This window comes from Chanodichthys erythropterus, chromosome 16 (assembly GCF_024489055.1).
Source record: "Chanodichthys erythropterus isolate Z2021 chromosome 16, ASM2448905v1, whole genome shotgun sequence".
Taxonomy (NCBI): domain Eukaryota; kingdom Metazoa; phylum Chordata; class Actinopteri; order Cypriniformes; family Xenocyprididae; genus Chanodichthys; species Chanodichthys erythropterus.
This window is the reverse complement of record NC_090236.1, coordinates 13,043,121-13,069,279: the sequence shown is the minus strand read 5'-3', so window position 1 is coordinate 13,069,279 and position 26,159 is coordinate 13,043,121. Positions and strand designations below refer to the sequence as shown.

General features: G+C 35.7%; 2 protein-coding genes across 7 annotated transcripts in view; both read left to right on the top strand.

The window, feature by feature from the left end:
• The window catches only part of sbno2a (strawberry notch homolog 2a), a 33,704-nt gene extending 20,227 nt beyond the window's left edge, over window positions 1-13,477 (top strand). For all 5 annotated transcript variants that reach the window (XM_067362103.1, XM_067362104.1, XM_067362106.1 and 2 more), the window contains exons 16-32: window positions 460-557; window positions 760-842; window positions 961-1,143; window positions 1,559-1,680; window positions 3,343-3,474; window positions 3,579-3,714; window positions 3,797-3,909; window positions 4,124-4,195; window positions 4,347-4,455; window positions 4,997-5,068; window positions 5,556-5,699; window positions 5,839-5,933; window positions 6,432-6,524; window positions 6,646-6,777; window positions 7,318-7,394; window positions 7,818-8,008; window positions 10,468-13,477. In XM_067362103.1, coding sequence (XP_067218204.1) covers window positions 460-557; window positions 760-842; window positions 961-1,143; window positions 1,559-1,680; window positions 3,343-3,474; window positions 3,579-3,714; window positions 3,797-3,909; window positions 4,124-4,195; window positions 4,347-4,455; window positions 4,997-5,068; window positions 5,556-5,699; window positions 5,839-5,933; window positions 6,432-6,524; window positions 6,646-6,777; window positions 7,318-7,394; window positions 7,818-8,008; window positions 10,468-11,624 — 3,009 coding nt within the window. In that variant the 3' untranslated portion in view covers window positions 11,625-13,477. The remainder of the gene's footprint in view (window positions 1-459; window positions 558-759; window positions 843-960; window positions 1,144-1,558; window positions 1,681-3,342; window positions 3,475-3,578; window positions 3,715-3,796; window positions 3,910-4,123; window positions 4,196-4,346; window positions 4,456-4,996; window positions 5,069-5,555; window positions 5,700-5,838; window positions 5,934-6,431; window positions 6,525-6,645; window positions 6,778-7,317; window positions 7,395-7,817; window positions 8,009-10,467) is intronic.
• Window positions 13,478-15,874: 2,397 nt separating this feature from the next.
• arhgap45a (Rho GTPase activating protein 45a) overlaps window positions 15,875-26,159 on the top strand; it is a 33,812-nt gene continuing 23,527 nt past the window's right edge. The window contains exons 1-2 of one of the 2 annotated variants that reach the window (XM_067362816.1): window positions 15,875-16,093; window positions 21,167-21,530. In XM_067362816.1, the coding sequence (XP_067218917.1) occupies window positions 16,013-16,093; window positions 21,167-21,530 (445 nt within the window). In that variant the 5' untranslated portion in view covers window positions 15,875-16,012. Of the gene's footprint in view, window positions 16,094-21,151; window positions 21,531-26,159 lie in introns of both variants that reach the window. The other variant, XM_067362815.1, reaches the window with a different exon arrangement.

Sequence of the window (26,159 nt, the reverse complement as noted above, 5' to 3'; positions counted from 1 at the left end):
TAGACCATGAGGCTGAGTAAATGATGACTGAATTTTTATTTTTGGGTGTTTTTTTTGTTTTTTTATTACTATGGAAATATGAAATAATTTTTTAATGAAATTATACTCTAAAAAGAAACTAAAACTGCCAGTATGTGGCGGTAAATGTCTTAATGATTAAGTCATTCATTCATTTGATTCATTCAAACGGCTGATTCATTCAGAAGTGAAGTAAATGGTTTTTTGTAACTGTAATTAATTAATCTAATAAACGTGTTAAATCGACAGCCCTATAATGTGCATCCCTGCTAACAAACACAGCAAACCTGGAACCTTTATTTTTTTTAAATCAATTTTTATTGGGGAATTTGGGATGCAAAATTTATATTTAAACATGTGGAAACCGTGTTTTAAGTGTTCCACTAATTGTGTAAAATCGTCTGACTGTGACTCCGCCTCTCTCCCATGTCATTTCAAAAGTGCATCGTGATTGGCCTGCAGTCCACTGGAGAGGCTCGTACTCGAGAGGTCCTGGACGAGAACGATGGACACCTGGACAGATTCGTCTCCGCTGCTGAGTAAGTGTGCTGAAAGTCTTTTAAAGCAATTAAATTGTCCACAAGTACAGCTTCTGTCTGCTTGAGTGGGGAAAGAATCCAACAATTCACCAATAGGCCAATCAGAATTCCAGAGAGCCGTATAAAATGGATAAATATCTGTCCAATAGTTCTGTGTTTATGTGAACTGGATTGAGTTTTGTGTTTTTTTTTGGTCATGTAGGGGGGTTTTCCAGTCATTAGTTCAGAAACACTTCCCAACACAGAAACCCAAAAGAGAGAAAAGTGCAGCAAGCAAAAGGAAACGTAAGTCGCATCATATTCATTTCCTTTGAGGATTTGTGCTGTATCAGACATTGATTTGTCTCCGGGCCTTTTGGTCTGTGGGGTTTTTGTTATGAATCTCTCCGTTTGTTTTCTGAAGGAAAGCCCAGAGGCCGGACTTCAAAATTTCCAAAGCACTGTGTGGAAGTGGGCGGGGTTATTAAAATCAGCGACGATTCAGACTCTGACTCAGATGAGATTGACAGCGAATCAAACTCCTCCCCTGAATCACTACAGGACAATGATGATGTGATTTTCGTGAACCACATCAACGGACCTGCTGGTAGGTTGACTTAAATGCAAGATAAAATCAAAATTTTAATTTATTTTTGAGTCTTATGTTCACACTTGGCCGGTTTGGTTCGATATTAATAATCATTAGTGTGATCCGAACCTAACAAGTGGACCGAGATCCCCGAAAAGGTGAATCTCGGTTCGCTTCCAAACAAACTCGGGTGCAGTTTGACTGAAATATGAATGCAACACAGACCAAAGACATCTAAATGAACCAAAAACAGGATGTGACCTCACAAGATGCAACCCTAAAGAATACCTGGTTTGGTTTGGGCAAGTGTGAAGTGTTTTTTTCTGCTCCCTGTACTTCACATTACACACTTATTAAATCAGACCTAATTTCTGTCTAGATGGCTAAACCACACAGGAGTGATTAAGTGTGTGTGTGTTGTGTGTGTTTTCAGCTAGACTAGAAGAACTTAAGCAGCGGCTGCTGGGTAAAATAGCAGAGCTGGGGAAAGAGCTGCCACTCAACACTCTTGATGAGCTGATTGACAAGTTTGGAGGACCAGAGAAGGTGTCAGAGGTGAAAATCTCTTTAATGCATGCTTTTGATGCTCAGCTGTGTATTTGAAACAATAATTACATTAATATTTACATTACATTAAATTACATTACATTACATTACATACATTAAATTTAGACGGCTACATTAATTAGTATATTGCTGACTAATATTTAGTCTCAGCTTCAAATTGCACATCCAGCTGTCTGATATTTCAAAAATATCAGAAAATTACACTTCAAAAATTGCAATTTCTCAGACTAATGTGGTGCTTTTATCAGTCCACAAGAAAATAGACTTCATGACGTCAGTTTTTTGTGTTGTTATTTTTAACTAAAACTATTTAAAATAAAAAAATTTAATTATTTATTTAAAATCATGTCCGTTAATTATAAAGCTAAAAAAAAAGAATAAAAATGAAAAATAAAATATTGAACAAAAATATATACAGTACAGTCCAAAAGTTTGGAACCACTAAGATTTTTAATGTTTTTAAAAGAAGTTTCGTCTGCTCACCAAGGCTACATTTATTTAATTAAAAATACAGTAAAAACAGTAATATTGTGAAATATAATTACAATTTAAAATAACTGTTTTCTATTTGAATATATTTCACAAAGTAATTTATTCCTGTGATCAAAGCTGAATTTTCAGCATCATTACTCCAGTCTTCAGTGTCACATGATCCTTCAGAAATCATTCTGATATGATGATCTGCTGCTCAAGAAACATTTAATGTGTACAATTGTACAAAATATTTGTGTACAATATTTTTTTTCAGGATTATTTGATGAATAGAAAGTTCAAAAGAACAGTGTTTATCTGAAATCTAATCTTTTGTAACATTATAAATGTCTTTACTGCCACTTTTGATTGATTTAATGCATCCATGCTGAATAAAAGTATTCATTTCTTTAATTTCTTTTCAAAAAAATAAAAATAAAAATTCTTACTGACCCCAAACTTTTGAACGGTAGTGTATAATGCTACAGAAGCTTTGTATTTCAGATAAATGCTGTTCTTTTGAACTTTCTATTCATCGAGGAATCCTAAAAAAAAAAAGTACACAACTGTTTTCAACATTGAAAATAATCATAAATGTTTATTGAGCAGCAAATCAGCATATTAGAATGATTTCTGAAGGATCATGTGACACTGAAGACTGGAGTAATGATGCTGAAAATTCAGCTTTGCATCACAGGAATAAATTACTTTGTCAAATATATTTAAATAGTACACAGTTATTTTAAATTGTAATAATATTTCACAATAAAATCTTAGTGGTTCCAAACTTTTGGACTGTACTGTATATAAATAAAATTAATATCCTGGCAACTACCTGATATAAAATAAGTTAAAATAATAAAATGACTTAAAATAAAACTGAAATAAATGTAAATTAATGCTAAATATCAATTAAAAAAATGTAAATGACAAACGCACATGACAAAATAACAAAAAATTAAAATTTTAAAATGTAAAAAAATAAAATATCTTTCAAAATATTAATAAATACTGTAATATATAAATAATACTAAAATAAAACTGCTAAAATAATACTAAAATAATAATGCTCAGTTTTTTTTGAGACACTTGATGATGTTTGTTCACATCTGTATATTAGACTGATATCACAATGTCATGTTATGACACACAAGTAAAATGCTAAGTGTGTGTGTGTAGATGACAGGCCGAAAGGGACGTGTAGTGCGGCGTCCTGATGGCAGCGTACGATATGAGACCAGAGCAGAACAGGGCCTGACCATCGACCATGTCAACGTCAGAGAGAAAGAGCGATTCATGATGGGAGAAAAGGTGACAACCTCTGATCTACAAACACACAACACTTTCTGGATTCTGGATATTTTGTCGTAAAATGCAGTGTTCATATATCTAATGCAAGTCCGTTTCTCTCTCAGCTGATAGCCATCATCTCTGAAGCGGCTAGCTCGGGTATTTCTCTACAGGCGGATAAACGCGTGCAGAACCGCAGGAGAAGAGTTCACATGACCTTAGAGCTGCCGTGGAGCGCGGACCGCGCCATCCAGCAGTTCGGTGAGTGTCTGCGTTCGTTTGTGTGTGCGTGTTTGAGAGATATTGTGGCGCTTGCTAATATTGTGGCTGTGTATCTTATCAGGTCGAACACATCGCTCAAATCAGGTTACAGCTCCGGAGTATATCTTCCTCATCTCAGAGCTGGCTGGAGAAAGACGCTTCGCCTCGATCGTCGCCAAGAGATTGGAGAGCCTGGTAAAGTCTCTGGTTTTCAGATGTTATATACACATAGGGTCCTTGGATACATGCATCATGCCTTGTGAGCATATGAAATGTACTTAAACTTCTAGATTCATTATGCAATATTTATTAGAAGCCATTCTACAATCATGTGAGAAACTGATTAAATTGCTGTCAGAGCATGTTTATGGAAATCCAGCCACATTAAAACGTGTGTTGTGTTTTTCAGGGGGCGCTGACACACGGGGACCGACGAGCCACTGAATCCAGAGACCTGAGCCAGTACAACTTTGAGAACAAAGTAAGCGCATTTTCATCCAAACCAGGATCTTTTTTTATTGCAAATGTACCACAGTTCAGACCCACCAATGCAATGTGAAAATAGACCAGTTGTTAAAGCCACCTCATTTAATGAAACTGTTTATTGATGGCATGTCTTTTGTCTGTCTTAGTATGGCACCAAAGCATTGGATAAGATCACTAAAGCCATCCTCGGGCACATCGACAACAAAGTCTCTCCACCAAAGGGCTACCCAGGAGGTGACATCATGTTCTTCAGAGGTAATGACATCTGCTGTGATGTGCTTCAGTCTCAATTCACACACCTGTACTAAACTTCACACTAAAATTATGTACTTCACAAACATACTTCACCATTAAAAAGTTTGGTGTCATGCTTTTATTCAGCAAGGATGCATAAAATTGACATTAAAGACATTTATAATGTCACAAAATATTTCTATTTTAAATAATGCTGTTCTTTTGAACTTTGTTTATCAAAGAATCCTGAAAATATGAAGCAGCACAACTGTTTTCAACATTGATAATAAGAAATTTGAGCAGAAAATCAGCAGATCTAAATTGTACAGACAGTTAAATTGTATATGATATATTAATAGTTGACATTTCTACCCAAATACCATAGTTTCTGTAGTTATTGTTATTATAGTAAATCCATGAAGTCTGCATACTGTGATTTCAGACACTAATCTTACTCTTGCTTACTATTTTGGCTTGCGAGACACTGTTCAAGCCAATGCAAAAGAGCATGACAGTGTAATGTTTGTGTGCACTGATTTTAATATTCATTTGTGTGTTTCAGATATGAAGAAAGGCATGATTGATGTGGGAATCTTCTGTAGGGAGCCGCGTCTGAGTCTAAATACAGAGAAAGGTAAATTTAATATAACAACAACACAATATTATCAGCAATTGCTTCTGCATACTTATTATAGTGATTAAATATATATCTGTGCCAGGTAACACTTTATTTTACACATTACATGCACTTACTATAATAATACCAGTAAATTTAGCATAATTACATGCAACTAGCTCTAAATTTTAACCCTAACCCGGAGCCTATAGTAAGTACATGTTGTTAATTGATATTACTTAGTACTTCAATGAATAATTAAACTGTAAGTAAGGCATCTTAAAATAAATATATGGCTATTTTGATGTTATTGATGTTGGCTGATAATCAGGCTGTGTCAGATTCAAAATATGTACAGTTGTACAGTGGAGTGGTGATGCATAACTGATGGAGTTACATCACATTTACATGCAAATTATTTATTTTTGTATTTATGTAAATTACATGCAAGTAAGGTAAATGCAACCAAGTGGCTAATCGTCTTTCTTTTCTTCCTGTATCCTAGACTGCACTATCACTAAGTTTCTGAACCGTATTTTGGGTTTGGAGGTCCATCAGCAGAACTCTCTGTTCCAGTACTTCACCGATAACTTTGACTACCTGATCAACAAGGACAAAAGAGAGGGGAAATATGACATGGGTATATTGGGTGAGGAATCTGAATTTTAAAATGATTCACAGTATTAATGCAAATTTGGTCTGTCACATATTTATCTGGTATGTTTTCATAGCAGTAGACGAGCTGTATGTGTGTATGGGATTGATGTTGTTATGTCTGCTGTGTTCAGATCTGGCTCCGGGTAATGATGAGATTCACGAGGAAACACAGGAGAAGTTTCTGACTCCAGGAAACCCTCAGGAGGGCCAGGTCATCCTCTATAAGGTACATGAGGATCTCTGATCTTGCACTCGACTTGACTGATCCAACATCTCTAAGAAATTAATACTTTTATTCAGCAAGGATGCATTAAATTGATCAAAAGTGACTTTAAAGACATTTATAATGTTACAAAAGATTCTATTTCAAATAAATGCTGTTCTTTAGAACTTTCTATTCATCAAATAATCTTGGAAAAAAAAGTTTCATGGTTTCAACAAAAATCTGAAGCTGTTCTCAACATTGATGATAATCAGAAATGTTTCTTGAGCAGCAAATCAGCATATTAGAATGATTTCTGAAGGATCATGTGACACTGAAGACTGGAGTACTGATGCTGAAAATTCAGCTTTGATCACAGGAATAAATTACTTTTTAAATTATAATAAAATTTCACAGTATTTACTGTATTTTTCCAAAATCAAAAACATTTCAAAATCTTACTCACCCCAAACTTTTGAACAGTTGTCAGTATCATAAATGTCCTGACATTGTTGTTTTCAGATTAGTGTGGATCGTGGGATGCCCTGGGAAGAGGCTTGCAGTAAAGCAGAGAAACTCGCTGGAGAATATGAAGGGTTTTACCTCTCAAACAAGGTATGAGACACACACATTGATGTGTTTATGCACTTGCTTTCTATTGAAATCATCCAAATGTTAATGTTTCCAATTACCAGCCGTCTTTAAGTAAAAGGAATACGTGTTTGTGTGTGTGCAGCTGCGTGGGAGCCAGCCGTGTGTCCTGCTTGCCGAACAGGGTCGTGGTCGGAACCTCATCCTGTATAAACCCAACATCGGTAAACAGGCTCATCCTGAGAACCTGGACAACCTCCTCCTGAGATACTACAAGGTACAACACGCTTAACCCGTCCCTACATCTCACACACAGCAGAATAATGTTAAAACTTACGCAGAGATCTTGTTGCACAGTGACATCTAGTGGTAGAGAGCGGGTTTGACAGGAACACAAATACATGTTTGAATCATGTAAAAGTTGGTTTGATTGTTTGGTCCAAACCTGAACTTAATACCAGATTGTAGTTATGCTTTTTTTTTCATGTTCATCTTTCTTTAGTGTGTAATGTTGCTGTTTGAGTCCCTCCAGCAGGAGTTCTTCTCTATATCAGTGTCAGTGTTTCTGAAACACTTCATCAAAAAACACTTCATTTCTCATTCACTCTCCTCTGAGATGGTGAATAAAGATGTTTGATTGGCTGCATTAAAAGCATAACTAGCCTTAAAATACAATGTTGTAAACAAATAAAAAGTTATAATGGATAAAAAAACAATCAACAAGGGCATTTAAAAAAACGTTTTTGCCACTTTTGATGGCATTTTTGTTCAGCTTTACACTAAAAACTCAAAAAGTGTTGTTCTTCCCGCTCTATAGGTGACTCCTGATGAAGCAAAGGATTTCTGGAAAAGTCAATTTGACTTCTCCTTTAGAAACTGCACCCATGCCAATTGGTGAGTGACATTATGATTGTGTGTGTGTAAGAGAGTGAGTGATTAGTACATACTTTAATCCTATTGACCTTGATTTATTTAGATTTTGTCAGTGTTTCAATATGTACCTGAAAAAAAAAAATTATTTGCAAGGTTTTTATTGTAATTTGCACAGAGATGATTATTTTAACAGCTATGATGTAACTCTGAACTGAGTAAGTTTGCGTGTGTGAAGTTGTGGCCACGTTTACCATCGCTCTGCATAATTTCACAGGCAAAAGCACGGAGGACCGGATGATAAAATATGTAAATGCATAGGCAAATTTCTTCACCATCTGACAAAATTCATCATTGCATCGATTCCCTTTAAAATGACTGCATTTTGCTCATGAAATTTCCCTGTGAGCACAGTGTAATCGTGTTGTATTTCTGTTTTTCTCGTAGGAAGGGTAAGTGTAAGCAGATCGAGGACGGGCATGAGTGTTTTCTGGGGATGCGCCTCCGGCAGTATCACATGTTGTGTGGAGCTCTGCTGAGGGTTTGGAAGCGAGTGTCTGACATAGTCTCGGACATCACCAACTCCAGCATCCTGCAGATTGTACGGCTCAAAACGAAACAGAACAGCAAACAAGTTGGTGAGTTGACATTTTTGTTATCTGTTACTTCTCTATCATGTTTCCTAGCAAACAAATTATTGCAATGAACATCTCAGATTCATCCTAAAGCTTATTTTGTCCTGAGTGTTGATTAAGAGTTAAGGCCCGTTCACACCAAGAACGATAACTATAACGTATCTTCAGTTTCAATTTTTAGAATGTTTATGTCCCAGCTGAAGAACGATGATAACATTGACAGCCAATCAAAATCCAGAATTTAAAGCAGCAGACGCTTATTAGGGGTGTGAATCATCACTGGACTCATGATTCAGTTCAATTAAGATTATCATGTTTTCGATTTGATTCTATGATGCGTTGCATCCTCAATTTTCTATATATCTGCACATGGCTAAATTTGTCAAAGAATACAAGCAATCAGATATATGAACTCCCATTTTATTTGATCTGCTCCAAGAAAGTACACTTCCTGAATGTAGTAAACATCAAACAAAACTAACACAGCAGACGACAGGAGCATTTAGAACTAATAAACCAAATAAATACTAAAAGAGCATGAAACTGTCAAGTAGTGAAATTGAGTTACAATAATGCTCGCACACACACACATTCTCTCACACACACTCATACATACTCGCACACACTTTCACGCACGTTCTCTTGCTCGCATACACGCTCTCACACACTTGCACGCACACACTCGCACACTGTAAATGTTAAAATAGTGGGCGCATTTTTTTATGACTCTTGTTTTGCTATTTTACGTTGGCGCGAGAAGCACCTATGCAACGAATGACATCAGAGAAACTTCAGTAGGCTATTACGGCATCAATGCAGAATCGTCCGCATCGCGATGCATCGTAGAAACGATTCATTTCAACACCCCTAATGCTCATAATAAACAGAACGTTATTGCGCATTGTTGTGGACATTGTCGTTCTTGGTGTGAATGTCATGGGAAATAACTAGTGCTGGGCAACGATTAAATATTTTAATTGCGATTAATCACATGGTTTTTCTGCGATTAATCGCGATTAATCGCAGCATGCGCAAAATTCAATAATGAAATCAAAAGTAGTGTATTGCGTAATTTTATTCTTTCAAAGTACTGCTGTATGAACAAAAGTGCAATAGAGAATACGAACCGACGTCACACCTCGTTGCATGCCGGGGCGGCGCCGCCATTTTGACAGGATCGCCCTCTACTCGTACTGAAATTAATACGGATTCTTGCTTACCTTTTGTTTTGTTTCTGCCATTATTTGAACGTTAACATTTTTAATGGTATCGTTTGCAGGGAATAGAAGCTATTTTATCGCATCGCATGATCATTTTATTTATTTTTTCACTGAAGTTTTGTAGAATTTCGTTTACAGTGTTGATCTGTTTACCGTGTCGCACGCTGGACGCTCCCTGCGTCAGCCATCGTATGAATATCATCGTATGAATATCCAAATAAATCTATGTAATTAACACACTGAGAAAAGTCGATTCATTTATTTGTTGGAAACGTTTAAATGATGCTTAAACGAGCATATTGAGTAGACCTACATGTCATTGTAATTCCCCTTTTCCACGATCACAGATGAGGAGAATCAGAGATTATGGGTCAAATTCAGCGGACAGACGGACACAAACACACTGTATTTTTATATTTATTTTAACAAATGACAACCACACTAAGCCTTTATAAAACCGTTATGAAGAAAATTTATAAAATGGTTACATTTTAAGTGATACTGAAAGTTTATATTTTGGTGTCATCCGTTTTTCTGCATGTGCTTTATTTGTAAATAGAATTTGGTATCTTTAATATCAGTCTAAGTGCATTAAGCATTTTCTTGAGATGACATGAGAGGAAACCGTTTAAGATATAAATGTGTTGCATTCATATTTTGGGCTCATTTGTTTATCTCCACACAGTATGCTTTAATAAACATGTACAGAATTGTTGGTCACATGAAGCGTTTTGTTAAGCATTTGAATGTCCCCGTCATTCACGAGCGCAGTGAGAGTCAGACTCGCAAAGGTAATGTTAATTATTAAACCAAACAAAATCAAAACATTCAAAAACACTTAGCAATGTGATTCTTTTATTGAGTGATAAGCAGTGGGTACCTTTTTCCATCTTTCTGTCCGCACCAGATATTTTCTTTTTCGCGCTGTAGCTCTCTTAGGCACACAACAAATGCTTTCATTGGTTGAGACGCGTGATGACGCTCATCCCAAGCAGCCAGTAGCCTATTGATAAACATCCCGCCCCTCCTGTGACCCATGGTTTGTGTTGTATTCGGTTGTAGTCTATCTATGTGTATTCAAACGCAGTGAGCAACGGACTTTCAAAATGAAAAGTACGTTAACGCGCGATAAACTAATTGTCGGCGTTAATTAATTAATGCGTTAACGCGATAAAAACGCGTTAACTTGCCCAGCCCTAGAAATAACATGTCGATTTAATAACGACTTTCTGTGTTTCACAGGTATAAAAATCCCCGAAAACTGCGTATCCCGCGTACGCGCCGAGCTCTCTCGGATGGACGAGGAGGTGAAGAAAGCGCGGCGAGAGAGAGAGCAGCTCGCAAAAGAGCGTCTTCACCAAGAGATGCTGGCCAAGATGATCCACGCCCGCAAGCTCATCGCCAACCCTCCCCGCTCCCTCCCGAACCACCTTCACTACCCACGATCCCTTCTGGCACCTGCGGTGCTGCCAAAACCTGAAGCTGTCAGCGAGGTCCTGGATCTGACCATCAGCCCCTGCCCTTCGCCGGACATCAAACCGCCTGCGTCAGACCTAAACGGCGTGTCCCTAAACGGAGCGATGCTCACTGGCAGAGGACGGCCGTGCGCAGTTGTTCCAGAGACGTACAACCTGGAAGAACTGATTTCCCAGGAGCGGCAGAGACATAGTCAGGTGCCGCTGAACTTGAACATGCGTGTGCCGTCGTCGCACGCTGCTTTGAACATCCCGCAGCAGCACGTTCACACACTAAAGAATCATTCATCATACGGGGTGCTGACGCAGCAGCAGCAGAGCGGCTCCCACGCACAATCGTCCGCGCAGTACAGCGCGCTTCTGTCGCAGCTGCAGCGAGGGCACGACAAATCCTTAGTGCTGCAGCTTCTCAATCAAATGCAACGGCAAACTGTCACGCCAGTGCAATCGCCGCACGTAACGCTACACCAGAACAGTCAACGCATGCCGCACACTTCAAACTCGCACGCGCAGCTGTCAAAACGACAGCCGCAACCCCTGGAGTCGCATGTCACTCAACCTGCTCACGAAAGAGCGAACGATGACTTCACTTTCGACGACTTGGACTTCGGTTACCCTTCGCCCGATTCGCAACTTAAGTACCCGTTCACCTCACAGGCCCTGCCATCCTCGACTCCGCCCCCTCCTCCTTATTCCTCCTCCCTCTTTGCGTCGGCACCTACAAACTCCTCCCTCTCTGACTCTAGCTCCTCCTCCTCGCACTTCACTCCTTCGTCTTCTTCCTCCGAACAGACGCATCTGTTACCCAACGGCCACAGCAGTATGGACCCCCTGGATACACTGGATCACATGATCCACGGAACACCCTCGGATCTCCGCCAGTCTGTCATCCAGTTTAAATCAGTGGACTGGGACGCCACCTAGAGGCTGGTACACGCACAGTCAAAAGTTTTGTTTTCCCAAGTCATTCTCAGTCCATAAGCTACGAGTTGCATTGACGTTCAGTGAAGACGATTTGAAATACACGGGCACTTGAAATCAGTTTGGTTTTTATTTGCCTTATTTGAAGCAATAGGGCTTTTCCACCCACCATTTCATCACATCAAACATTGAGGTAAAAGAGATATTTATTTATTACGACATTGGTGTATACTGTTTCCTATCTTAGGGAGTTTATCTTTTCGAATGAATGCCTTCTGTTAAATCAGTGCCTTTATCTCCTTCAGATGCAGTCTTGTGTGCGTATATATACATATATATATATATATATATTTCTAGACAGAGTAGTGCTATATTATTTATTTCCGCCGGTGTCGATATCCTCTACCCAGAGTTCTGTGCTTCTTCGTAGGCGGCGTACGTACGGACCCGATCGCATGATTATGAAACTGCTGTTTGACCCCTTAACCCTGTGAATTTCTCCTTTTCTTTCAGTAATCTGAACACAGGGACAGATTCGCTCACAATATCAAGGTTACAGTGATGGCGCCGCTCACCCGCTTTACACCGTTTGTGTAATTTCTCAGGTATATCATAGACTCATCACTGTCCAAAATGATTATTTTATAAAATATAATAGACTGCAGATGGATCGTCGTGAGCTTTGGGAATTGGAAACCAAATTATTTATTAACAGATCTTATGAGGTTGCGAAATAGCGCTAAACCACTGGACCTCACGCTGAGACGTCTTTATAACAAGTGCGAGTGAGACTTAGCAATAAAAACCAAACGAATGATTATAAAAATCAAATACTGCCCCATGAACAACTCGCGATTCTCTTTATATCTGTTCAGAAGTGATATTTTTGAATTGTTTTCGAAGAATATTATATTTGTTAAGAGAAAAAAAATGGACTTGTTTGTTTGTTTGTTTGTTTGTTTGTTTGTATGAGGTCAACGTTTTTTCCTTTGGTCTTGTATTCTCGTGTAGTTGGAATGAAAGCAAATGTATTGGTGTCTTTGATATTGCTGTTCGTATTATTATTATTGTTATTAATACTATTATTATTATTGTTGCTATTTATATCCAAGGGACATTATTAGTAGAAGTAGACATTATTATAATAATCACGTGTAGAAGTTCAAACACTTTTCCAATGCCTTGTCAGGGTTTTGTTTGATTTCTCCTGCTCCCAAAAGACAGAATCAAAGCCTGCAACCTGCCACCAAATCCAACTGCACTGCCCTGCGCTGCTTACTTATTCCTTCACTCGAACTTCGGAAAAGTTCAGTTTTCTTCTTTGGGTCGGGCGTCTAGATTCCCATCGCACCAAAGTTTTCTGTGCAGTTTTTGCAGGCACCGTACGGTCGTGCTTAATCTCAGGAAAAGTCGAGGGAAAGAATGCGGCGTCGCGGATAACGACGCGTGATACTGACTACTGTATTCTACAGGCCTGGCTACCGTATTCTAGACTTGAAGTATATGAGAGAAAATGCGAATTTAGGAATATTGCTCGAGTATTACTACAAGTTCTCTGCTTTTGATATGAGGTTTTTTTTTTTTTTGATAACTTTTATGAGAAATAATGCAAGCAGCTTTGAAACTGGATTGGCATATCATGTGAACAAAAACAATCCCACTCCCATGAGGCTGTGATTGGCTCTAGTTACTCAATTTAAGTGTTTTTGTGTGTAAAAAGAACCTTGCAGATGTGTTTTTGCCCACTGTGTTTCTACTCCTTTTGTCCTGACATCTTGCCAGAATTTTAAAACTCATCTGCTGCCCGGCGTTTTTTAAAGACATCACAAATGAACACTTTAATAATAAAAACAAAACATTTAAGACTGCTACTGATTGTATGTATTGTTGTTGCTGTTGTTGATATTATTATTGTTATATTATTAATGTTTCCAGTTAGAATTCTGTTCAGCACTTTTACTTTGGGCTTCTTTGTTTTATCCCAATATTTATGAGTTTAGATGGAACTGTAAATAATGTAAACAAATGTGCCTTTTGACTCATTCTGAACGTTTTCTACATTTAACAGAAGGAATATATTGTACTGCAATATAATTTTTAACAAACAATAAAATTTTAAGAGTTTGTTCAAATTGCTCATCTGTATCAGTCTGACGGTGTTGTCTGTATCAGCTCTAACCAAGAAATACCATGTATGTGAACATGCCGAGTTAAAGGTGCAGTAAGTGATTTCTGAGAAGCTGTTGATATTTGAAATCACCAAAACAGACACGCCCCTACCCAAAAGGATCACACCCCTATCTTGATAGCTCCACCCCCAAAATCATGAATACGCTATGCAAAGGCTGCTCTGATCCTGCTCACAAGTCAGTGTAAAGGCCCAATGCCGCATAAAAGCCAGACTAAAGTATTCCTGCTTTGGCCCTAGTGTATATGGTTGTAATTGTTACCTCTGAGCAGCATTAAAGAGTTTGTGTAAAGACACCTAAATGCCACTTCAGAAGCAGCCTCTGTACGGTGTATAGCTATGTGGCATTTGACTACCATGGTAATATCATATAATATGAAAGTTAATAATTTATCTTGTGTACTGTGTATATTTACATATCACATGCATATCACTCTTTTTGGTTTAGTTTAGGGTTACACTTTATTTTAAGGAGTCCTTGTTACATATTCAAGCAGCCTGCTGAGTAATATTATTTAACTGAATGTACTTACTATTTTAGGGTTTGGTTTAGATTAGCTGCATGTAATTATGCATAATTTATAGCTGCTAACTATATGTAAAGTGTAAGGACACTCTAAAATTAAAAGTCTTAGTTTGACTGTGTTAGTGGCGCTAAAAAAGACTATTTAAGTTCCCTCAAATTGATAGAAATATGTATATAAATGGAAACATAATATGATTGTGTCCCAAAAATAACCACCAGAAATGCATTTTCCCTCTGAAATTAATTGACCTACGGAAGCCCGCCATTTTAGGTAAATATAAATCAGCTTTTGATAAATAAATCTTCTGACTCGAGTCAAAAATATGAGATGAAAAGTCAATTATGACATATTAAGTCATAATTATGAGATTAAAAAGTAGAAATTATGACTTTTTACACTGTCGGAGTATATGTGCAGCGTGACGCAGCCAATTTTACCTCATAATTTTTAAATGTTAATGTCATAGTTATTCATTTTTTAAGTCATAACTTCGATTTTTCATTCCATATTTAGGAAAAGTCTTGGTTTGACTGAAGGTGTTAGTGGCGCTAAAAAATACGATTTAAGTTCCCTCAAATAGATTGTGTCCCAAAAATAACCACCAGAAATGTATTTCCTCCAGAAATTCATTGACCTACGGAAGCCCGCCATTTCAGGTAAAATAAATCAGCTTTTGATAAATAAATCATGACTGAAGTCAAAAATATGAGATGAAAAGTCAAAATTATGACACATTAAATCTTAATTATGAGATTAAAAAATCGAAATTATGACTTTTTACTTATATGTCGGAGTATGTGAAGCTACGTGATGCAGCCAATTTTACCTCATAATTTTTAATTTTAAAATTTTAATGTCATAGTATTTATTTTTTAAGTATAACTTTGATTTTTCATTTCATAGTTAGGAAAAGTCTTAGTTTGACTGAAGGTGTTAGTGGCGCTAAAAAAAAGACGATTTAAGTTCCCTCAAATAGATTGTGTCCCAAAAATAACCACCAGAAATGTTTTTTCCCCCCTGAAATTCATTGACCTACGGAAGCCCGCCATTTCAGGTAAAATAAATCAGCTTTTGATAAATAAATCTTATGACTCAAGTCAAAAAATGTGAGATGGAAAGTCTAAATTATGACATATTAAATCATAATTATGAGATTAAAAAAATCTAAATTATGACTTTTTACTTACTTAAATTTCAACGGCTGGTATGTACGTCACGCAGCCAACTTTACGTCATAATTTTTTACATAATGTCATAGTTATTTTTAAGTCATAACTTCCATTTTTCATTTTATATTTAGGACTTAGCATATAATAATTTCGACTTTTTATGTCATAATTACGATTTTAAAAGCATGAGTTTTTCCTAAAATGGCTTTCATATTGACCTTAGCTGTTCAAATACTGAAGAAACCTGAACCTTGATTCATATCTGAATCTCTCGTGTCATGTTGTTGTTGGTGATGTTTGTTTAGTGGCTCTCCGGCAGGTGCCAGCAGCGTCTTTGAGACAGACGCGCGTCACCGCAGCAGGAAGAGAGCGCGCCGCGCGGGAGCGAGTAACTGAACTCTCATGATGGGGAAGTAACTGTCAGTCACAGACGAGTCTGCGGATACATTTTCACAAGTATTTGTCTCATTCCTGAAGATTTGCACGATTTCTGTAAACAGTGTGAACATGTTTTCTCGAAAGAAAAAGGAGCAGACGACTAAAGCTTCTCCAGCATCCAAAAAGAGCAACTCCGCTCAAAACCCTTCGGTAAGACCAACAGCCTTTCTTAGGAAAATCAAAAAGCGAGTTTAGTTTTGTTGATATTACTGCTGTAAGGGTGTTTAAAAGAGGAAAAACTGGTTTAATTTCCCCTAAAACCTACTCGTAAAGCGACTTTACAAAATTTGCTCCATTTTAAACGGTTGACAAACTAGTTCACATTCATCCTCTTGCTTTCCTTAAGCAGTTCACACAAGAATTTTGTTTAAAAGACTAAATTTACTGTATTTCTTATAGATACTGGACATGTGTGGGAGGTCTGATTCATAGCAGAGAATTTGTTTGCTCGAACGATTCATTAAAATGAACCGGTTCACAATAGTCGAGTGTTTTATAACTATGAACACTTGTTTCTTGTTACTGAATCATTAAAAAGAATCGGCTCGAAAGGATCATTTGTTCAGATGGTGTAATTCACTAGTGAATATTGCATATTGATGATGAACGGTTCTGTACAACTGTTGTTGGTGAACAATGTCTGTTGAAGTACGTCTTTCTCTTTGTTTCACAAACAATGCCAAAATTAAACTGAGAGGAAGTCATGCAAGAGTCATCTCAGAACGAGCAACTGTTTAGTTTTACAGCTCCAGATGGAAACAAGAATAGAATAGAATCCAGACGGGCTTCACTTTTTCTGTTAATGCAATATAAGATGCAATACACTGATCTGAACAACCTATAATTTAACAAAGAACTTATACAAATCTCCATAGAACCATGATTCTTGATTAAAAGAAGAGAGTTAATCCAAAAATGAAAATTTTGTGATTTTTTTTTTTTTACTGTTATTCCAAACCTAAAACACAAAAGATATTTTGAAGAACAGAGGGGTCCAAACAACTTTGGACCTCATTTACTTCATACAAATGACAGAAGAACAGTCATTTATTAATTTGCGATAAGAGTATTTTCAGACTCATAAGGCGTGTTCAGACCTTTATTTTGAAATATTGATGTACCAACCCAATCTCATGGAAAAAAGGTAACAATATTTTTTTTAATCACAAGGCGTTAAATGGCAGCGATAATCGTGCGCGATATTCGCCCCGGTGTATACAGGCCTTAATGCACGGATCCAATACACTGATACACATCCGATATTCTCCCAACTGTTTACGTTCACTTAAAGGGTTAGTTCACCCAAAAATGAAAATTCTGTCATTTATTACTCACCCTCAGTGAAATGACAATTTCCTTTAATTTCCTTTTTACTGGTGCTTCAAGGAACCCAGGAGTGCATCACAACTAGCAGATGACACCTAGAAACTATAATTACACATCAAGAACTGTATAAAGATAAACTAACTAAATATCATTTGAAAGTCGAGTTTTCATTCTTGGTGACTGATTTTCAATACAAATGACAGAAGAACAGTCATTTATTAATTTGCGACAAGAGTATTTTCAGACTCATAAGGCGTGTTCAGACCTTTATTTTGAAATATTCAAACCCAATCTCTCGGGAAAACGTAACTATTTTACGAAGTGGCGATTTTGTGTGAATTTGTATAATTTGAATCGTATAAAAAACGCATGATAGCATATAGGCCTATACAGTCTTTATAACAACTTATAACAAAAGATAACAAAGAACACTGAGTGATTTTTCACTTTGTCCCTATGAAATTTGTTTTATTTTTTCCCAAATTCCGTTTTTTTCCGTTTTAATTTTTCTGGATTCTGTTTTTTTTTTTTTTTTTTTTTTTTTGGACTTCATTTTAATGGTTAAATTAAATTTTAGTAATCAAAAAGCATGTCTAAATAATTGAAAAAATAAAACATCCAATTTACCAACAATTTATTAAAAGTTTAACAAAAAATTTAGAGCCCTATGATATACGTTTTATTTGTTTTTTGTTTTTTTCCCCAAATTTTGTTTTCTGTTTTAACATTTCTGCGATTCCATCCGCGTTTTCTGCATCGCGGAAATCATAGGGCCCTAGATTAATAATAATGACAGAAAGCATCAGGTTATTAGGCTGCTGTCACTTTAAGATTTAAAGCCTCGTACACACCAGGACGAATATCACGCACTTATCGCCAGCATTTTTCAATACGTTTTTCATGTTTATACCCAAGCGATTTTCACTGGCAATGCATCGAGTGAACGAGCAAATTCACTCCCTGACAGTATATGGTGCTTGTGCTGAACGGTAGTGCAAATAAATATATTTATGATATAAAATTAACGAAGATAAAAATACAGATATAAAATGGCATATACATGACATGAAGAGATGGTAGTCAGAAACGGTAGTGCAAATAAGTCACAATGAGAGTAGTGCAAGTGAACGGTAGTGCAAATAAACATATTTATGAAATAGACATTCTCAACTATATGTCTTGAATGTAAAAGTAAAAAAAACTATAAAAATACAGAAATAAAATGGCATATAATACACATCTAGTATTGGTGTGGCCAAGAACTGGCAGAGCACCCATAGTTTGTAGGGGTCTTCCTCATCTACTTACTTCCTCTTCGTCGTCTTGCTATCAATGTGTGCTTGGCAAGACTGTTTTGTGCTTGAGTGCCACCAAGTCGTGTTTTAATGTAACTTCAGCAGCTCCAGGCACGTGAACAAAAGCGCCAATCTCATTGGTCGGCCAGTTTTTAAACCCGAGGTGTTTTTTAAAATTTACGCTTTTACGCCTGCCGTTTTTCGCGTCGGTGTGCACACTCACAGTGGCACCCTTTGTTTAGTCACGAGGCGTTAAACGGCGGTGATATTCGTGCGCGATATTCGTCCCGGTGTGTACAGGCCTTAATGCACGGATCCAATACACTGATACACATCCGATATTCTCCCAACTGTTTACGCTCACTTAAAGGGTTAGTTCACCCAAAAATGAAAATAATGTCATTAATTACTCACCCTCATGGCGTTCCACACCCGTAAGATCATCTTCAGAACACAAATTAAGATGTTTTAGTTGAAATCCGATGGCTCAGTGAGGCCTGCATAGCCAGCAATGACATTTCCTCTCTCAAGATTCATTAATGTACTAAAAACATATTTAAATCAGTTCATGTGAGTACAGTGGTTCAATATTAATATTATAAAGCCACGAGAATATTTTTGGTGCACCAAAAAAACAAAATAACTTATATAGTGATGGCCGATTTCAAAACACTGCTTCAGGAAGCTTTGGAGCGTTATGAATCTTTTGTGTCGAATCATGATTCAGATTGTGTGTCAAACCGCCAAACTGCTGAAATCATGCGACTTTGGCGCTCCGAACCGCTGATTCAACATGCTGATTCAGAATGCTCTGAAGCTAATAAATGACATTATTTTCATTTTTGGGTGAACTAAACCTTTAAGACATAACTGACTGTGTTTACGTGACATTTTGGCATAATTTTGTGTGTTTTTGTCCATTCAAGCGTGAAAAGAGAGCTCAATTCAGTACTCGTGCGCTATCTGAGAGGCAGCTTTCTGTGTGTTTGTGCACAGAAAACCACACTGAATTGAGCTCTCTTTTGCTTCGTCATGCCGTTTTTGAGATTCATCTCTTTCTCCCAGACGTTTACATTTCTGAAAGTTTTATGAAGAGGACACAATCATGCATGCAGGACATCAATTTCGACTGGATCTCTTCCCAAATCTTACATTTTTGTGTGGTTTTTATTCGTTGATGAAAATGTCAGTAGATTTGTCATATTTTTTGTTATTCAAAACTGTTTTTTATTTAACTATCATCTCGTTTTCGTCAGTGAAAAACATTGACGCAAATTGTTCCATGGAACTGTGAATAATGTAAACAAATTTTACATTACATTTTACATTTTTTAACAAACAACAACATTTTGTTCAAATTGTTTGCTCAAATTGCTCATCTGCATCATTCAAACAGTGTTGTTGTCTGTATCAGCTCTAACCTAGAAATACCATGTTAAAGGGTTAGTTCAATTCATCATTAATCATTAATAAAGTCATTAATTAGAATCTTCAGAACACAAATTAAGATATTTTTGAGATACAAATTAAGATATACCGCCCATACTACTTCTGAATAGGATGTGTACTTCATAAATTGTTTGAAAATTTCCTTATATCATCACCAGTGGACCCTGGATATCATCTAGTGGAAACGTTTGGTACTGCGCCCAAACAAAATCTGACTTAAAGCTCATTTTTTAAGATATCAACCTAAAATTTGGAACACAAAGTAAAACATGTTTTGTGAAATATATATATTTTATATAAAATATTAAAAAATTATATTTGTATTTTTTCATAAACTTAAACTTTTATAACTTTTTTTTTAATTTAACTTTGATCATTTTTTTTTAACTTCTACAATAAGTTGCCAAGTGTCTCATTCAAAAAGAGACCAAACTTAAGTCTGCTCCAAAGATTTATAACAGTTTTAGTTGGAAATGTAATTTTGGGATATGTGCCCCAACAATGGGACTGACAGTTAAGAGGTAATATTTTTTTAAGTAAAATTTGCACATAATTTATATATTTAATGTAGTTTTATTATGAATATTTTAATTTTCAATATATCGAGCTTGTCATAAAATAGCCTTTGCTGCTGATATGGCATTAAATAATAAACAAATAAACCAGAAAGATTGTAAGATATGTAAACAATTCATATTTAAATAAATAAATACAAATTAAATATAAACATTTTATTGTAATATTAGTAAATATTGCATAAAATATTTTAATGTACATAATATTTACTCAAATTGCAATTAAAAATATAAAAATAATTAATATTAATTAATTTAACTAGTTTTGACATTTGGTGACTGATTTCCAATACAGGAACAGTAATTTATTAATTTGCAACAAGAATATTTTCAGACTCACACCTGTGACTGCGCACAATCTATATTAATCCACCAAGTTTTCAGCCTTGCAGAATTGTTTAATAATTAATTTAACTATTTATTCACTGTTGAGTTGTTATTTAAACATATTTCTGTTTCCTCATATATTACATCATTAACCCTGTCCATATTGTTCATCTCCATAATCATCCACCGCCTGTCATTCACACTCCATTCTCTCTCTCCTTCCCACGTTAACCCAGTTGTCCATCCTTCAGGAACACTCTCACAATGACACTATCGATGGCCCCTGCCTGCTGACCCCTCCTGATTCAGTCCCCTCATCCTGTCCGGGAACACCGTCCGCCCACTCAAAGCTAACAGGATGCAGTTCACCTGTCGGCACACTCAAGCGGCCCACGGCTCTCAGCCGCCACGCCAGCGCTGCCGGGTTCCCCTTCCAGACCTCTGGGACATGGGGCTTCCATAAAGGCTACGTCCGGGCCGCTCTCAGCTTTGGACAGGCGTCGGAGGGTGTGGAAGCATCGGTCATCGAGGTGGAGGACATTCCCTCGCTGCTAAGAGACGTTGCCCGCTTTGCAGAGGCTGTGGAGAAACTAAAGGACATGGTGCTGGGCGAAGGTATGAGATTTTGGGTTGGTGTTGGTTTGAAAAGAGATTTTCAGATGTTTTTTGGATGGTTGGTTTTTGGGTGGTTTGTAAATGAACTCTGTAGGCCAAAATAGCAACTGAATATATATTCATCCATGTTAATAGATAATATACATTTTCTGTTTTTAAATACTTTTGATTGTAATATTAGTAAATATTGTCTAAAAGAATTTATTGTCCGCAATATATACTCAATTTGCAATTAAAAAATGTGAATATTTAAATAAATGAATACAAATTAAAAAATAATACTTATGATTGCAATATTAATAAATATCTCGCAATATAATTTAAAAATGTAAACATTTAATATTAAAGTAAAGTAATAAATAAATGACAAAAAATTAAAGAATACTTTTAAATATATTAGAAAATATTGTCTAAAATAATTAAAAAGTGTAAATACTTAAATTTTATGTGAATGAATAAATAAATAAAAATTAAAGATAATACTTTTGATTGTAGTATTAATAAATATTTGTGCAAAGATAATTTATTATACACACTATTTACTCAATTTTCGATTAAAAAGTGACAATATTTACTTGATTTGCAGTTAAAAATGTAAACATTTAATATTTAAGTAAATTAATAAATAAATGAATAAAATGAAAAAGAATACTTTTGATTGTAATGTTAATAAATATTGTGTAAACATTTATTGTACACATTATTAACTCAATTTGCAAAGAAAAAGTTTACATTTACATATTAAAGTAAATTATTAAATAAATTACTAAAAATTAAAGATAATACTTTTCATTGTAATAGTAGTAAATATTGTCTAAAATAGTTTATTCAACACAATATTTACTCAATTTACTATTAAAAAGTTGTATGTATTTAATATTTACGTGAACAAAAATGTAGAGATTGAATAAATTATTGTAATATTAGTAAATATTTTGTAAAACTATTATACGTAAAATTAACTTAATTTGAAATTAAAAATATGTAAAAAATGTAATACTTAAGTAAATAAAAATGAAAATACTTTTGATTGTAATATTAGTAAATATTGTATAAAAGATTTTTTTTATTATTATTTGAAGAATTAGAATTATTTGAAGCTCTTATAAATGCATTTAAACCAAGTTACGGCATTGCTTTTTGGCCTTAAACATTAAGTTACAACTATTTTACTGGCCAGAAGAATTGTTTAATACTTAATTTAACTATATATAATATAAATATATTTAAATATATGTTCTATAATATTCCCTGTTGTATTCATAGTTTCCATATTTTTGTAGAAGGAAGAAAGACACTCGAGGTCAAATTAAAACTAGCATTGAATTTTATCTGATGTATTTCAACCGCAACTCATCAGTGATCTCTACATCTCATTATCAGCTGACTAATCAACATGAGTTCAGGAATGGCTATTTGTAACACGTGTTTTGTCATTGGGTTTCCATGGTGAAAGAGAGGAAGGAAGAGGAACCGTGCGTCAGATGTTTTCATTGCAGCCTTCAGTTTGAGATTACACACGTCCGCTGGGGTCCCCCCCCCCACCTTCCCTTAAAAGTGTGTTTCACAGGCAAAACCCTACAGAGTGTAGACCCGACGTCTACTGCTTCTCACCGCATGCAGAAATGTGGTGATGTGGTGTTATAGAGGGGCTTATGATATTCCTCTTTTAGTCTTCATGCACAGTCACTCACTCATTTAAATATTATCAGACATATAAGGTGCACAAATGTAAGGACTATTGACAAACTGAGATGGTAACCATGCAAATCAGCACCATAAAAATAGCCATACAACTATTTTCCAAGTCTTCTAGTCTGCTGTGATGAACAGACTGAAATTTACGTCATTATTTGCGGTCAAATCTCATTCGACTTCCACATATTCTAACATGTTTAAAGACATCTTGTAGCACATACTGTTGTCGGTTCTTGCGTGTCTCGTAAACTGAGCGCTGTGCACCTTGTCTGACTTTATCCAGGGCAGAGGAAAGGAGATAGAGGTGTATCACGTCTGCTCTTTAAAGAGCAGAAGTCAGTTGAGTCTCCTCAGGCCTTGTGGACTTCCTTAAAGTGTCGCTATTTTCATCAGCTCTACTTCCTGTTTACATCTGCGCTGCTTATAGAGTTGCAATAGAAATGTGTCCAATGCATCTCAAGGCAAAACTTTCTTTCAGCCGTTTGGTGTTAGCGTAACCCAGGGATTGCCAAACTTTCTTGCCAGCTGGACCCCTTTGACCTAAAATATTTTCTATGAAAGTTAATATTTCAATAATTTGGCGACAGAGTTCTTATTGTTAACAAAAAAAATTTTTTTTTGTTAATCATAATTTTACCTAAATAAAAACTAACTATATTTGAAGTTGGAAAATAAATAAATAAAAAACTAAAATAAAGATAATAAAGAAATAAAATTAAATAAATATAATAAAATTAAAATATAAGAAATAAAATTAACTAAATAAAAAAAGCTAATAAAAATGACAAAAGAACATAATAAAATTACTGAAAATTAAACAAATTAAAATTTTAAATATATAACAGTGCTTCCCACAGGTTTGAAATATACTTGCGGTGGTAGCCGGGTGAAAAATCCTCCTATTACCCAAGGCACAAAAATGTGACAAACAAATAATGTGTGATTTTTAACAGTGTTTTTATTTATTGAAATTAATTTTAATTACATAGCATATTACATTTAATTACATAATAATATTATGCATTATAATGCTTTGTAAATTATGCAAAATTACAGCATTTAAATGGTTATCCTTTTCCTATGTTCTCCTTGCTGTCATACAGTGTCTCTCTCAGTGAATTGGACACAGATTTTACTAGTAAAATTTATATAATGAATAATATATGTGTCAAATAATGTTCTTAGTCTTTTCTTCCTGTGGGGGAGACTACTATTACTACTACTATGAATTAAATGGAAATCAAATGAAATACAATTTATTGTGTAACCAAAATATCAATAATGCCCAAAAGAAAAAGAAAAAACTTAGCATGTGACTTTTAATTATAAACAAGCCCAAAATTCACCGGGACTCTTATTTTGAAATGTCTGTACTATTGCAGGCTGATCCTTCAGATTCTTACAATCATCTAAAACATTTTATATAAAGGCCATAAAGTAGACATAATAATTCATCAACTTGAGTTCATTAGCAATCGCTTGGCATAAATCTGCTCTTTCATTGATTGAGAATCACTTTGAAGCAGTGTTGCGCGAGCTTGTAGAACGCGCAACAGCGCCACCTTGTGACTTTGCAAAATGCAGCGCAAAATGATGCACACATAACGAGCAGGTACGAAACGACTAGTTAATCTATCGCGGATGGTTTCATTATCTTGGGCGGATATAAAAATATAAGAGGATAAAAATAATAAAAGCAAAAATGTGTCTCCAAATTAGGGCTGTGACGGTAGGCATGACAACCGCACCACAGCGGTCGTGGAGTGTCACCGGCAGTAGTGTGACATTTTATATGTATAAAATATATATAAGAGGTCGCGTTAACCGAAAATTTTCCGTCATTGATGAATTTTTTTTAGCAGTGACAGAAAATATCTGCAGCCCGTCCGTCATTTTGACAGATTATGTAGCTTGTAACTGTAATTCCCACCCCTGTCCAGTAGGTGGTGAGCGCGCTCCAGTGTGGCAGCAGAGCGCGAGTTCAGTCTCCAGAATAAATTGAAAACAGACGAGCACCCTAGTTTAAGTCAATTTTATAATAATAAAGTTACTTATGTTTACTTGCATAATTAAGTTTTGTTATTTTTCTTACTGACTATAAGTTTATGGTCAACGAATGGCTTTTCTGAGGTATATTGTTACGTGAAATTGTTTGCAACACTGATGACTGATGTGATACAGATTTCGGTAAGCTAACTTAAGTACTTTCAACATATTTTTTTTAAATTTTCATTCATGTTTATTTCGTTCTGTACAGTAGTAAAGAGGAAATGGTGTCACAATCCGTGACAAGTGTTCAAGATAACTGAAAAGTGACGCAGTATTTGATCAACTTTCTTTTCATAGTATAAATAAATGCATAGCCTATGCCTATTTGCTTATCCTGTAAGTTCATGAATAAAAATGAAAATGTTGACGAAATAAGAAGCTATTAAATGACTTATCAAAATGTATAAATTCAAATGACGGGTAATTATTGATTATGATGGATTTTTTTACGATCCTGTCCATCAAAATGACGGTGAAACGCAAGTCTAACACAACCTCTGATTTTTTATATATATATATATATATATATATATATATATATATACATACACACACACACACACACACACACACAACCAAACCCCGCCCCCCTTTGGACCCCACCACCGCAACACCGGCGGTTGTTGGTGATTTACCACCGCGGTAGTAAAAATTTGCCACCGTCACAGCCCTACTCCAAATATACTTGGGCGGCCGTTAATAAACCTGGGCGGCCCGCCCAAGTAAAGTCTATGTGTGGGAAGCACTGTTTAAAGACAAAAGCTAATAACAAAAACTATAATAGTACATAAATAATACTAAAATAAAACATTCGCATGTTCATGGTCCTCTGATGTTTGTTAATGGTCACATGACATGCAGCTAAACAAATACAATATTTCA